Source organism: Alligator sinensis, unplaced genomic scaffold (assembly GCF_000455745.1).
Source record: "Alligator sinensis unplaced genomic scaffold, ASM45574v1 scaffold969_1, whole genome shotgun sequence".
Taxonomy (NCBI): domain Eukaryota; kingdom Metazoa; phylum Chordata; order Crocodylia; family Alligatoridae; genus Alligator; species Alligator sinensis.
In genome coordinates this window covers 496,618-512,624 of record NW_005842739.1, presented here as the reverse complement: position 1 = coordinate 512,624, position 16,007 = coordinate 496,618, and the positions used below count along the sequence as shown (strand labels likewise).

Here is a 16,007-nt window from a genome sequence, read left to right as displayed (position 1 = left end):
CCCGCAGCGCCCGGCCCCGCGGGGGACACGCGTGGCCGGGGGTTTTCCCCTCCCCTCCCCTCTTTCTTTTCTTCCTGCCTCGCCGCGGGTCTCGGGCCGGGGCTTCGACCCCGCGTGACACCCGGCGCGGGGGGGATGCGTGGGGCGAAGCCGACACCACCTTTCCGCGGGTTTGGGGAGTGAGGTGTGAGGGGAAGTGATTGCAGCTTGGTTTGTTTCCTTTTCTTTTTGCCAAGGGGAATTCAAAAAAACAACCCAATATTTTTCCTTGCGGGAGAAAAAAATAGGATTGTTTTGGCACGGGGGTTTGCGCCCGGTGTTTCACTTCCATCTCCCCCAGGTTTTTTTCCCCGCCCTTCCCTGTTTGTTTGTTCCTTTTGGCACAGAAATCTGCCCTTCCCCGGGCTCCCTCAGTGTTTTATTTCCATCTTCCCTTCTCCCCCCCCCCCCCCCCACAGATTTTTTTACCCCCTGTTTGTTTGTTCCTGATTTAGAGTCACCATGAAGTGAGAGGGCTGCGCCCCTGCCGCACCCAGCGGGTGTCTCGCTGCCTCGGGCAGCCTGCCCAGTTGCGGGAGGAGAGGCCAGAAGTCAGCCATGCACGGTCCTAGCTAAACCGGGCTCGGGCGGCAGAGAGAGGAGGATCCCGGGGCAGGGGTTCAGTTTCCGAAGGAGCCCGTCAGGTTTTGGGGGATGTAGAGCTCTCACTGTGGTGGGCAGCCAGGACTGGGGGCTTGCATAGGGCTCGAATCTCCAGGGGAGAGAGTCCCGTCCCTTCACCCCCCACCCACCCTTCATCTGTGGCCATCATGATCCCCCTTCTCAGCAGTGGCAGCCTCAGGGCGATGATGTGCCTGATGATGAGCAGGATCAAGTTAGAAATGACTCCATTGTTTTTCCTCTTTGCTCCCCTGCAAATCAGCACCACGTTGTCTGTAGTTGACGATTCTGTTGTTGGCAGGGAAATCTTGTACCTCCCAGGATGTGCACTCCTCCTCTGCACCCTTTTCTCTGCTCTCCACCAAGTGTAATAATTTTAAAGGTTAAAGAAGGAAAAAAAAAAAAAAAAGAGGGACAGAGACAGGCAACCTAGCAATAGTGGAAACCTGAGAATAATAATCAGCAGAGTCATGAATCTGGCTGGGGTAAAGCGCAATTTGTAATTTCAGTTTCTTTTTTTTTTTTCTTTTTGTTTTTTTTTGTTTTTTTCCTTGTTTTGTAAGGGCAGAAATAATCCCCACATGGATTGGGCTTGTGCCAGTTGCTTTTTGTTGTACACGTAAATTGTGATCACTTCCCCCCCATCCCTGTTCTCACCCACTTATTCCTGCAGTTAAACTCTTCACACCAATGTATCTTAAAAATTGTTAGCTTTTTTTTTCTTGGTACTTTTTGCTGAATCTCTCCTTGTCCAACCATGGTTGGACAGCGACTTATTTTGTTTCTTGACCCCTTTAATATGACAGTCTCATAAAATATTGCCTGAGGTGCGTTTTTTGGGTTACATTCGCGTTTTATCTATTCAATTGTATTAGCAGGAATAAAATGACTTGTTTCTGTTGTACTTGAGTCTTATGAAAAAGTGCCCATAGCTTAGTGACAGTTTCCAAAGGCTTTAGTACCACCTTACAAAAATGGGGGACCCAAACTCCCGGAAGAAACAAGCTCTGAACAGACTTCGTGCTCAGCTTAGAAAGAAAAAAGAATCTCTAGCTGACCAGTTTGACTTCAAGATGTATATTGCCTTTGTATTCAAAGACAAGGTAACTTTCCATTTTCAAATCCTCTCTGCTGTCTGTTTCATGTAACTTAGCTCTTTTTCTGTAAAACATGATTAACAATGTACAAAAAACCTTGCTACCTAATATGAAAAACTTTAAATTCAGTTTATTTCCTACCATTTAGTCAGTCTTTCAGCTAATTGTGTTGTGTGTCTCTATCTGGTGCTTTTTTCTTTTATAGTGACTTCAGTCTTTCATTTCTTATGTGCTTACAGTCTTGTAATAGTTCAAACATCCCTTTTAGATGGCTTTCCAATGGGAGAAGGAATTAAGATTCTTTAAAGACTGTTCATGAAGTCTGAGCTGCAACCTGACCATCTGAAAGGGTCAATTTGAGCAAGAGAGAGAGAGGACTGGCTGCAGCAGCTACTAAAATTATGTTCATCAGGTTAAAGCAGAAGGCATTCGGACAGTTTTAACTCCTCCCTCAGAGTGCATCTGGAAACTGCAAACACATCAACATCTGCAACTATCATCATAATTTTTACAAACAAGTCTTTACTTGGCTGTAGTGGGTAGAACTCTTCAATATTAACATGCAGGGTCTATCACAGTACAGAAGTCTCCCACTGAGCCAACAGACCTTATTTAAAGTCTGTCCTGGGATACCTCACCAGTACATACGTTTGTATCTACTCTAACCTCAAGTTTGTAGGAATGATGTTTTGGCCAAGGTGACGCATAGTTGTTTTACTAGAAGTAGTGGATGCACTGAGCAGCTGATAAAATTACTTTGTCTGTAGAAAGGTGGAAGGTGAATAGCAGTGGGATATTTTATTAAATGTAGAGTTTTTAGGAAGATCTCATGTAAGGGGGAGGCAGTAAAGTTAAACTTACCAGCTTTTTGAGGCTGAAAGTATGTGTGGTACAAGGAAGGGCTGTGGAATTCTAAAGACCTTAACTTTCTAAAATAGTTTTGGGGGTGGACTTTTTATTAATATTTGAGTCTGTTTTTGTGGGCAACTGGAGAACTAAGGACTGTAGTACTAGATGTTACAGAACTAAAGTTTCATTAACTGAAGAAAAGTTTGTACTTCGTTCAGTTGGGCAGAGCATAAACTAACAAGTTGGTAAGAGCACCACTCTTGTGTGATACTGGGGATGTTCTAGTTTCTAGTGACTGTCACGGGCAGAGAATCTTATATTTATTTAGTGGGTGAAGTTTATACTTTTCTCCATGATGTTGCCCTGCTTGTTAGCTAGGTAAAAGCATACGTCACAAGTCTAAAATAACTAACATTTTAAGCAGTGATAGTAATTGGTGCTTCCTAATCAATACAGTGTTGAAATGTTTGCAAACAGGTGCAACTTTCTGGCTGTATGTGGCAAAGTCCCGCAAATGTGTATTTTAGAAATTACAATGGTTTGTTTTAAGTCCAAGATGACACTGGATGCGAGTTGATCTAGTACCTATGTACTAGGACCTAAGTGCTTACTTTGGATCTAAAATAGTCTGGCCAACGAAAAAAATGTTTGTCCGTTACTTATGTATGAGGGCCTAATGGTCTTGTCCTAGATTCAGTAGAATTTGTTTCATCTCTAATGTAATTCTTGAAAGAAAGTAAGTTTTAAATAAATTTGTTTACAGGTGGCTGTAGTGGCAAACTGCTTTTGCTGTTTAAGAGTAGTTGTTCCATGTACAGGAAATATTGAAACAGTGCTAACCAACTGTTGATGATGAAATAGTGCAGAATTCAACTGTGAAACCACTTCTACACTCTACACACTGATGATTTATGGTTGCTAAAATTATTCTTGGATTAGATCTGCCTCCATTTTCACCGATTGGGGGAGGTTGGAGCATAGAATTCCATTTAATGGAATCTGAAACCATTAAATACAAAAAATGCGTCTTACTGGCTTGGTTCACCGACAGAAATCTGCGTCCAGTACTGTTGGTAAGGCTGAAAGTTATTCCTTTAAGAAGACAGTTGAACTCCAGTCTTGCCAATGTTTATTCATGCTCTTCATTTGAAGTTTTTTTAGGTTTGGAGCCTAAGTTTGTAAATATGAAGAAGCTATCCAAAATAAAGCTATTTTAAACAAGTTTTTAGTGCTCTTTGACTTGCTCTCTTAAGAGCTCTGCATATAATAGTGTAACTCTTAAGTTATGATATTAAGTCATAAATCAGTAATATAGTGCCTAATTTACATGAGGACACTAGTACTAAGGGGGAAAATGTACAAAGTTCAGTAGATAATTCTTATCTGCCAAGAAAAAGGGTGGACCATTAACATTTCTACTTTTCTTTTATTTCATTTTAGAAGAAAAAGTCAGCGCTTTTTGAAGTGTCTGAAGTGATACCAGTCATGACCAATAATTACGAAGAAAATATCCTGAAAGGTGTGCGGGATTCCAGCTATTCTTTGGAAAGTTCCATAGAGCTTCTGCAAAAAGATGTAGTACAGCTTCATGCACCCCGCTACCAATCCATGCGCAGGGTAAAGTTATTGTTTATACTTTCTAGTTTGGGGTTGGATTTTGAACATGTATACATTGTATTGCAAATCTGTGTCCCAGTTCTACATTTCTATGTCCCCGAGTCTTCTGTTAGATTAGCATTCAGAATTTTAGTCTGGATCTAAAATTGTAGCTGAACTGAATTGTAACCAAGCTGAAACATGATTTACATGCTTGCCCTAGAATCCTGCCTAGTGCAGGGGGGCTGGACCTGATGATTTTGCAAGGTCCCTTCCAGCCCTTTATGTATGAATTACATCTAGCTATCTGTGTAAGTATGAAAAGTTTCTGCTTGTATTTGATTGAGACAAATTACGTATTTTCAGAAGTGCATCTTCAAATCTTGACCTCTCCAGAGTACACAAATATTACCCATCACAAAACTTGCTGCAGCATTACTTGTCTTTTCATGTAAAGACACAATTTTGATACTCTGCTTCCTTGAAACTAGAATGTATATAGCAATATAAAATAATGTATTGCAGTAGTTGGTTTGGGGTTTTTCTAGGATTTATAAACAAATCAGTGTCCCGAGGCCTTGGCCCAAAGAGCTTGCAAAATAAAACACAAAATCTGAATAGATGGATGAAACAAGCTTGTGGGAAAGGAAGAATTTGGAGACAGTAACAAACTGTGTCTGTAACTTTGTTTTATTTTGTTCTGCTTTTTAATTTGCACCTACATAAGTTGGTTGTAGATTCACTCTTCTACAGATCTGCTGTGACAGTCACAGGTAACCAGTGTGCAATTTTTTTTTTTCTTGCAGGATGTGATTGGCTGTACCCAGGAGATGGACTTCATTCTTTGGCCTCGTAATGATATTGAGAAAATAGTCTGTCTCCTGTTTTCTCGGTGGAAGGGATCTGATGAGCCCTTTAGGCCTGTTCAGGTATTTTTCTAGGTTTTAAAACAATTAATTTCAGATCACAAGTTTTAAATTCTTGCTATGCTGTGCCAACTAATTTACTGGACCAGCGGTTCTCAACCTTGGTAGACTTTAGGCAGCCTGTGGAAGATGGCAACTCCAAGCTTTCACTTGTGTTTTGACTAGGGAAAACTAGAACAATTTTGTTGCACAGAACATGGAAAGACTATAAGTCAGTATGTTTTTGATGCTGGATTCCTCTTTGAAATTTCTTGGGTTTATCTTGTGAATCACGTGAAGGTATTTGCACATTTAACAGTGCTAATATTGCATGTCACCCTGAGGTAGGCTTAAAAAGATCACCTGGCGCCCTGATTTGAGAATCTGTGCACCAGGCTAAAGTCATAGCAGTGTATATAGAGTTCCTTTTATTTTGCACCATATTTATACTAATCTTAAAGCAACAGATAAAACAGCTAAAAAACATGTAAGAAATTCCAGACCACCGTAGGGAATTGAAGAACATTGTTTTTGTTCAATCTTTGTCAAACTGACCTTTTGGGATCTTTGTGTTCAGTGAAGTCAGTGCCAAAGCTGTCATTGATGTTGGATCAGGCTCTTACAACAAATTAATTTGACTACAGAGAAGAACCAGTGAGCATAATATTCACACACTGTTTGTGGAGGTGTATTTGTTTTTACAATTAATCAATTGGTGCAGAAATACCAGTGATGGCTACTCTGTGAATACTAGAGACATGTAAGCTACTTATTTTACAAAGCAGCTTAAATGTTGAATGCTAGCCTTTGCTTCATTCCATTGCTTGGTTCAGTGTCAGTATCTGCAAACTATCTGAAAGGTCTTCACAAAGGACAGGTGCTTAAATTAGTAACTGGAGAAGCTGGAGCTAGTTGTGGCTGTTTAGTATAACCAAGGCACCTAAATGACAAGACAAAGTCATGAAAATTCTGATAATTGGAGTTACTGTCCTGTATAGAAGAGAGTTTGACTTTGAGATGCATTTAAATCATGTCTAGAATTTGCATTTTTGCCTGAAATTAATGGTTTGCAGGCATGTTAAAGTAGATTTTTGCACATGCAGCTCTGGCAGGTTTTTTTTTTTATTCCAATCTCTAAATTATTTTACATACTGTGTTTCCTTTACATGTAGTAGTAGTAATATTTTTACAAGGGCTTGGGTACAAGGTGATGCATAAAAATGTTCTGTCAGTTCGCAATACATTTTCTGTTAGGGTTAGGTTTACTAAGTGGTAACTGCTTGTCTGAATTTTTTAATGTGCTGCTGTTGCAGTTGATGATGATAATATCAAAGTGAAAGGGTGGGAAGTTCTTTTAGTTTGTGAACTTGTATATTTTCTAACTCTGTGTGTAGTCAGCATTATTTTCCCCTGTTAGTGTGTTTCACTCTTGCTGCTTTGTGGGAAACAAAAGGAAAGATAGATTGTAAAACTATAAATTGGCCAAGAAATTCACTGTCTGATGTCACTACTACTTGCAACTCTACTTGACTAAAGGAGCCAGCTTTCATTTTAGTTGTTTTTGAGCATGATTGGTGCTCCTTAGTGAATGGCAAACGGACAAATTGCATTGAGCTTTTGACTCAATGCAGTGAGTGTTTCTTAAATTATTCTTTCCTACCAAAATCTAATTACCTGTATACTTGGTAAATGGTGGTATAAATTGTGGATGCTTTTCTACTGAAGAAAACATGATACATTTTTAGAGTTCTGCTAAATGATGCAGTCACTTTTAAGATGATGCATTAACTGAGTATGGACTGCAGAGGAAAATGCTCAGTAGTGTCTTATTTATGTTTTACTAAGAAGTTGCAGTTCAAGGTGCTCCCATGTGTTAACTTTTTTAACCCTTTAAGTCATTTGCAGGCAGACACTTGCACTTGGATAGAATTGCTTTTTTTCCCCCAGTTCTGTTGTTGGTAAAATGCTGAATATATTTCATGAGGAATTTTTCGTTTTATTTTTCTGGATATCCAATCTAAATTTACTTTGCTGCCACTTCAGGCCACTGGTTTGCATCCTCTTCTCTGCAGCAAGACAGAAAAGGTGTTTTCCCTCTTCTTTATGGCAGCCCTTCAAGTATTTTAATACTACTATCATATCCCCCCTTAAGCTCCTTTTATACAAGCTGAACATGACTTGCTCCTTTAGGCTATCCTCATATGACTTGCCTTCCAAGCCCTTGATCATCCTTATTGCCTACCTCTGGACCCTCTCTAACTTCTCCGTGTCCTTTTAAAATGTGGAGCCCAGACCTGCACACAGTACTGCAGATGAGGTCCTACCAGTGGCAAGTTAAACGATCACTGTCACCCCCCATGTCTTGCATGTAATGCTTGTGTTGATGCAGACCAACAAGGCACTGGCCTTGTGTGCGACTGCATCACACTGCAGACTCATTGAGTTTTGTAGACTACTAAGACTCCCAAGTCCTTTTCCACAGAGCTGCTATTTAGCCAGGTGCCCTCCATTTAAAATTTGTGTTTTTGATTATTCTTCCCAAGATGTAGCACTCTTAATTGAATTTCATCCTGTTAGTTCTAACCCAACTTTCCATTTTGTCAGGATACTTCTGAATTGTGCTTGCATCCTCTAACATGTTCACAATCTTCCTAGTTTTGTGTTGTCTGCAAACTTGCTCATGGAGCTTTCCATGCCAGCATCTAAACCATTAATAAACACATTGAACAGCACCAGGCCCAGGACAGACCTTTGTGGGACTCCACTCAACCTCCTGTCATTCTGATGTGGATCTGTTAATAATTGCCCTTTGCTTGGTTAACCACCGTATAGTAGTTTTATCTAGCCTACATTTTTCTTGTTTGCTTATGAGAAAATCTAATGTCCTTTCTGTTTTGTACAACAAACTTTAGTCAAGGTAGTAGCAATAGAAATTCAGTTTTTATTTAGTGTTATATTAGAGCAAATGAATCATATCATAGAAGTAGGGTCGGAAGGGACCTTGTAGATCTTCAGGTCCGACCCCCTGCCTGGGCAGGAGAGAAACTGGGTTCATGTATGAACCCAGAAAATGGTTCCTGTATGTCTTCTGTTGCCCATGTCTGTGTCCAGCAGATGAATAACATGATTGCTGGTCAGATCATCTGTTTATAACTTTGTGGATGGAAGTGAGATTGATAGTTGTGTGGCTTGTATTTTTTGTTTTTTGTTTGATTTATTGCAGCTCAGGAAATCTCTGAGAAATCTGGGTTGTGGTGGTCTTGGTTTATTTGGATAAGCACCAAAACTAATAATTTGATGTGATTTGTTTATAAGCACTTATTTCATTCCTGCACAGGCCAAGTTTGAATTTCACCATGGTGACTATGAAAAACAGTTTCTGCATGTTCTGAGCCGAAAGGACAAGACTGGAATTGTTATCAACAACCCTAACCAGTCAGTGTTTCTCTTCATTGACAGACAGCACTTGCAGGTAAATTTGTTTTCTTTTAATTTTTTCAAAGCATATCTGTGTGTGTGTATTTGGTTTTTTTTTCTTTAAGGGGGTGGAATTTTTAGGTTTTGCTCATAAGAAAACACATAGCCTTTGAAAAGTCATAGAAATACTGTAGAATTGTCCCCAACCAAATTATTCATTCTGTTGTAAATATTTAATTTGTGTGAAAAAAAGAAAAAAAGATTTTGTTCATGTTTGCAGTTAAGCAGTTTCAAAACAGACAAGTGCCATTTACAGAATTCTAGGGTCTGAAAACAGACTATGAGGCAAAAAAGTACCTTATTTTCTCTCATACATTATGCACCTTTCCTCCCCCAAAATTTGGGCGCAGGTATTAAGTGAGGAAGCAGTTTTCTTTCCTAGAGACACTGCATGCCATGCAGTTACCAAGATGACTGCAGTTTCTGTCTACTCAGCAAACTAAAGGTGCAAAGTCCTATGTTAACAGTGTCGTGCCCATAGCTTTTGGCTGAGCACTAGATTGTGCCCGAAGCAGAAATTGAGCTGTTGGTAGTACTTTCATGAGGTTTACAATGTAGAAATATTACTTTATTTACCAGTACTTATATAAAGTGCTAGTTACAGTAAAGAACTAAGTCTTGCTACTGCCCTTGCAGGGATCTGAGTCTTAACTTCTGTGAAAGAGTAGGTCCTCTTGGAAACATAAGTGTGTGGCATCCCAAGAGACTGTCTGCCCCACCAGGAAGTTCCTGCTGCCTCACCAGACTGTCTTGGAACGTCACGCTTCCTGGCCTCTGTGTTCCCAGGCGGAATTAGTGTGTCGCAGTCAGCCATGACCCTGGAAAAATCTTTTTTTTTCTGCATTGTCTTCTAAACAGATGGTGCATATTTTATTTGGGGCTTGTTACATATGAGAAAATATGATATGCTGCTATATAAGATTGATTCCATGCTCTTGCATTACTGAGACAGTAGTGGGAAGGGGAGAATCTAAAACAGACTTAATACAATCTTATTTTAGAAAACTAAAAAAGAGGTGGCTTGTCTTTACTAGTAAGAAATTTATGAAAGCAAATTGAAACAACACATTCTTAAAACAATTGAAAGGCTTTTTGAGGCTTTCACTTTCAAGAATAGGGGTAGTGTGAAAGGGTGAGTGATTATGGGTATAAGAAATGGTTGTTAAATACCCGCTCTTCTAGTCACAAATGAATAAGACAGTGGAGACCTTTGCACTGTCTCTAAAGAGCTACAAAAAATCCCCATTTGACAAGGGGAGTAGCTTAAATGATAACTGTCAAAAACATCTTCAAGGTGCTCAGACTGAGGCAGCAGTTTTTTACCTAGGGATGATGGTTATGAGTAGGGTCATGAGCCCCAGGAAATCCCAGATTCCCCTGAACCTGCAGCTGTTTTATATGCTGGCACTTGACAGTGGGGTGGGGACTGGCACTTCGTTTGAGAGGTAACTGACACTTACGGTAAGTGAAAGCTTAGGACAGTCTTAGCTCTATTTTATTCAGTTTCACTGCCTTTGTGAGGTATGAGAGCACATGAGCAGTTAATAGTACAGTTGAGGTAAGGTTAAGTTCCTGCCCCTGTTACTTGTGGGTAGAGTAGCTTTTTTAACTGTGTGCCTGCAGTCACCACTGCATGGAGTCAGCTGAAATTACCAAAATGCAGTTGTGCCCTGAACAGGTTTGGGAACCACTGGCCTTGGGTATGTAAACGATTAGACTAAAACTCAGAAATGAGGACTGCAGTTTGGTAAATTTTTCCCTTTGTTATGCTGGAGCATTCCCCTGGGAGTGAGAGCAAACTTCATATGCTTAGATAATGTTTTTCCAGACATTAGTCTCAAGTCTAGAAGAAACTTCAACAGGAACTGAGGACCATCACAAGCTTCACTACATTCTACTCTAAATCCTAGGTCCATTTCTTTGACTTTTGCTTATTCTAGTAAACATGCCAAAGAGAGTGAGAGTACTATGGTCATATGTCATGCAGAAACTTTTTTTAACGGCCCAAATCTTCTGCTGCTAAGGTCCCAAGTTCTGCAGGTCCACCTGATTGCATAGTCCTAACGGCATGTAGTTGCAGCTTGATTTGTTTTGCTGTTCTGTTACAGCTTTGAATTGCTTTAGAAGCGTAACCTACCACAAATAGTGGTGGTCAGAGTTGATGCCTTCATTAGGCAATAGCCTTGACCTCAGTAATTTTTTATAACCTTTCTGAAAACAGATATCAGAGCTTTTGTAAATTTTACATGACAACAAAAAGAAAAAAAAACACTTTACTTTGTTCCATGAGGAATGATTTCCAGGGCAAGTATACGTTCAGTAGCTGAATTGGGATTGCTTCCACTTCCAGCCAGTCTTAGAGTAGAGAAGCTCGTTCAGTGTTTTTTGTTTTTCCTCACCAAACCTCTGATTAGAGAATTTCAGAGGAGGAAAGAGGCAGTTAACATTCACTTCCCTTTAGCTTTTCAGGTTCTTCTGCATTTAAGCTACATAGTATGTAAAACATCTTACTGCAGTCACTGACTCATCAGAATACTTGCTTGGAGCACTGTAAAACAAACCTTTTAAGTTGGGACTTACATAACAGTAACATCTATTGTAATTTTTTTGGTGGATTGTGCCACAAAATTCAGGGATTGTTCTGAGCCTTGCTGCTTGCATGGTATACTATTTTGCTTGCTAAATCTCTTTACTCTTAATGCTCTTTCATGCTGCTTTAGATTTGGTTAAAGCAGCAGTGGAGAAAAATAGATTTGCCATGTGTTCAGGGGCATCAGAATACTAACTATTAGTGTTCTGGAAAGCTGTGTTCATTTTGGTGTCTTGTAGTCTCTAAAAATACTGTTCCCCTCTTGCAGCAGAAATGGCATGAAACTTTTTAAAATCAGTATCAACATTCACATCCTGTTCATTGAAATTAACATGTTTAAAAATGTAATGATTTTGTGCAAAGACCAAAGCAAATAAGATTTTGAAGATAATGGATAGTTGTAAGTTAAGGCCTCATTCGGCTACTGCAGTTATTCCTGTGAAGTATGTCTGCCAGTTCAGGGTCCAAAGATTTGTAATTCAAGTTGTGTGACCCTTATTTATTCAGGCATGACTTACTTTTCTAAATGTATGTACTTAAAAACAAACAGGCTGTCCCCAAAAACAAACAAACAAAAAACCCCACAAAAACAAAACTCTTTTGTTTCTGACCTAAATGCTCTTGATCTTTTTGGGTTTATTTCCTTGCCCCACATCCAGAGAGACTGCAGAAGTCTTCCTATATACCTATTCTTTTTCACCAGCTTCTCGTACACCTGAATAGGTGCTTAAATGAACACTGTGTTGCTTAAATAAGCTATGCTTCTGCTAAACTTGAGGCAAATGCAGGCTTCCTGGTATAGAGAATAGTATAATGCATAAATAGTATGTGTGATGCTGTAGTATCCACTAAGTGTGATCAGAGGAAATGGAGAAGTAGGTTCTAATTACCCCAGTAGAATTCTAGCCTGACTGTCTCAAAGGGCCAAATGACTTGGGCCATGATTCATAGATTGTAAGGCTGAAAGGGACCTCGGAAGATCATCAGGTCCAGCCCCCTGTACCAAGCAGGAAAGACAATGGGGAGTCAGGTGACCCTAGCAAGGTGAATGTCTAGTCTCCTCTTAAAGATTTCCAGGGCAGGTAATTGATTGTACCACCTCCGGAGGGAGGTTATTCCACAGTCTGGACACCCTGACTGAAGAAGTGAGTCTATGAATCGATCACCATGCATGCACTCCCCATGGCCATTGAAGTTTCTTTTGGAAAAACTGGTCAAACATCAGTGTCCTTTAGTGCTAGAACTCTGATCTGATCTTGAAGCAGGAAACAGTGCTGCTTCTCCCTTCTGTAGGCTAGTAGGCAATATCTTGCATATCCTACGAGAGCTGAAATTTGAACCTGAGATGGCTTCATTGTTTGTTTTTTGTATATAGAAGTGTGTGACTTGTTTTGTTTACAAAATACATTGTATAAATCCTTCCATTGTTGTACAGATAATATTAAATTGTGGAAAGAAGTTACCAAATTCCATTTGTTTTGCCAAGGCCTGTGCTACTTATTTTATCCTGGTGTTGCAACCCAGAGTTCTAAAAACTTTTTAGGTTGACGTTGCCCAGTTTTGATCAGGCACACTGACATGTATACAGAAGGAGCTGAAACGTGTAGAATTTACACTATATTCAAGGTTTTTTTGGTGTAACTGTGTCTGGGGTAGGGTGGGAAAAAAACTACATACTTAACTTTTTATATGTATTTCCATTTCCAGACTCCAAAAAACAAAGCTACAATCTTCAAGTTATGCAGCATCTGCCTGTACCTGCCACAGGAACAGCTCACCCACTGGGCGGTTGGTACCATAGAGGAGCACCTCCGTCCTTATATGCCAGAGTAGGGTACTGGCCAGCAAAATGGGGAAGATCACAGAAAGCAGCAGTGAATTCTTACTTTCCTCACCACTTTTATTCTTTCAGAATGTAGAAGAAAATGGACTCATGTTCAGAACACTATACATTGTGAAACGTGGTCATTCTGGATTTTTTTTTTCATTTGTATCTCAGAACTTTAATTTTTTTTAAAATGTTTTCTGCATGGACCTTATGAAAGAGAGGATGCTCTGCACACTTCTGCATTGCATCAGCATCTTACTAAATGTGAAATGAAGGGACTGTTGTACACTGAAACAAATGTATCTGAAAGCACAAGGTGATCATTTGTGGTGGTATTCCCATTCGTGCTGGTCGTTTTCCCCCTAACATCTATAATGTTAGTCATCAGTATTGAAAGGGTGAGAAGTGAATGTAACAGGTATAAAGCCTTAGCTTTGCTGTTAATGATGGTATTAAACAGCACTATCAGATTCATTTAAATGAACAGAAAAGTGGCTATTAACAATAGAAAAGTAAACACGGGAAAGAAATCTTAAGGAAAAAAGCATCTCATTTAATGTAGGCATTTCTTGCCTTTTTATTTTGCTGGGCCATGTTTAAGTTTACTGGCACTTTCATTTTTGGATCTCTTTCCCCAAGTTGCTGTATAACTGTATGAGAGTTGGATACATTTATACAGATTATGAGGCAGACCTGGAGTCTGAAGTAACTAAAGCAGCTAAAATTGAAGTAAAAATATAGCTGCAGAAACAATGTTGGTAGAAGATTATTTTTTCCTGAGAGTTGAGACTTGTAAACTTGCTGGTGAACTGTGCAGGAAATACTGGTTTCTAAAACATTTCTTATGGAAAACCCCTTGAGGTTTTTTTTGGAATAGACATTATAAAGCAGTGAACTGTAAAATAGTGTTTGGAGTGTCAAAAGTTGGTTCTGACAGAACATTAAGATTGTGCAATGAAATAAGGAAGACTACTGTATAGTTTTGATGACGAAGGCTTTGCTTAAGGGTTGAGTACCTTACTGGAGTAAATCTATATAAACCTGCTCCCTTTGGATAAAACTAGTGCTTACCTGTTTCAAATTTGTATTTAGCTTTTGTTTGGAATTGGAAAAATTGGAAATTTAAATAAATTAGGTGAACAAAAATGTTACTTTACGCAAAGCCCATGAGTTGAATTTATTACATGGCTCCTGTTATCTTTTGACAGTATCGCCCATAACAGATACTCTAGCCTTGTAAAAGCAATCTGAATGTGAAAATGAGTGGCAAAGAGATATTCTTAACATTGCTGATATGATTATGACAATATGAAATCAAATTGGCAATTAAAATAATATACAACACTGTCAGTTGCACTTCATGCTAGTTTTTGGGAATACTTGGACATCAGTGTTCCTGCTGGTAGTGTTTACAGGATCAAACCTCTAGTTTGCAGTAAGGCAATTTAAAAAAAAATAATTTTTTTTTGGCCTGTAAGATGAGGAATAGCAAATTCTAAAATATAACTTGATCAGATTTCCTTTCCATTTTCAGGATATTGCTTGAAACAATCAGGTTTCAATAGCATGAATTATGCAGCCTAATCCCAGGCTATTCATGGTTTCTTGTAGGCTGGAAGTCAGTGTGTCACTGTCTCTCACTTTTCTTTGACTTTTCAGGCGGTTGCTTTCTCTGCTGAGATTTTGAACGCTGAGAAAGCAAGTCACTTGGAGAGAGATTTTGACCTTCCCCTTTCCCCTAAACTGTACACTGTCACAAAAGAAAAATGAAGATGTGTTTGTGTGGGCATTATAGAAGTTTCACTGGAAAAGTGGCAATATTCTTCTATCTTGATTTAATATCTTTGTATTAGGGAAAGTAATCAATACTTAATCATACTGCTGCTGTTCTGTGCATTTACATTGGAGGCTGAAGATTTAAAGAGCAAGGAACTACATTAACAGCGACAGCACTGTACTTCTGAACCTGTTCCCATCCCCAGCAGGTATTATTATTCTAAAGTGCACTCTGTTCTGCACACCTATTGAAGGGAAACAGGCTTTGAGAGCCAGGGCATGAGTGCCATAGCAGCCCTTCTGACTTCCAGGAAAAGTGAAGGGAGCCATTGTTATGGAGCCAGGAAACTTAAGTCTTCACAGCACCATGAATAGGAGGCATCATCTCTTCTTTATCTACAGAGGTGAATGGGAACAATTCATGTCATAATGCAATTAAAGGCCATGTATTGCATCAGTTCAGACATACCTGGCTGGCTTTCTTTGCATGTCTAAAGGCTAGACTTCATCTTAAATTAAAGCTTGTGAAGCTATATTATGACAGTGTTACTTTAATTTCTCACTGCAGCTGTGGTGCATAAATGCCAAAATAGAGTTCAGAAGGTCGATCCTTTTGGCTATTAGCCTTTGACAGCTGTAAACGTGTATGTGGTTGCCCTCGTAAGGGTGGAAGTAAAACTCTCCAATATTTCACTTTTTTTTTTTTTTTTTTTTTTTAAATATCACTCTCACTATCTATCCTGTACATTGGAGGTTTTGGTGGCAGAGATGTGTGGATCTTGGGTAGTTTGGAGTAGGTTGAGAGTCACAGGACCATTTTTGCCTAGTCCAGAAAATTGACCACGCATGGAGATCAGAGTAGGGAAGGGAGACTTGTTAGAAAAGGATGCTCATCTAACAACTACTGTGCTGCATCATTGTTGGTGTTCCTCTTAAGCTTCATAATGCCAAACCTGCATTCAGTTGCATAGCTTCTGTTTTACAGCAGCGCTGGACTCTTTTCAGGCAAGAGAACTGCCAAAAATAAAGACAAAATAGGTGGAAGGGTTTATATAAGGGTTGGCCAATGAAAAGGGACTGAAGCCATGAGTTTGAAGTGTGAACTAGGTTTTAACCCACCTAGACTGACACTGCTACTTAGTTTTGCCACAGTTGTCCAGCAAATTTCCCTTCCCCCACAATTGTAAATTGTCTTGGCAAACAATACTGTAGGTTAAACAGTAATGACA

General features: G+C 39.4%; 1 protein-coding gene across 1 annotated transcript; it reads left to right on the top strand.

Moving 5' to 3' along the window:
• Nucleotides 1-6: 6 nt before the first annotated feature.
• On the top strand, nt 7-15,311 carry CUNH6orf62 (chromosome unknown C6orf62 homolog). The gene is made up of 5 exons (XM_006034426.3): nt 7-1,763; nt 4,047-4,223; nt 5,009-5,131; nt 8,445-8,579; nt 12,882-15,311. The coding sequence occupies exons 1-5, from the start codon at nt 1,635-1,637 to the stop codon at nt 13,005-13,007; spliced, it is 690 nt and encodes a 229-aa protein (XP_006034488.1). The 5' UTR covers nt 7-1,634; the 3' UTR covers nt 13,008-15,311.
• Nucleotides 15,312-16,007: the final 696 nt, after the last annotated feature.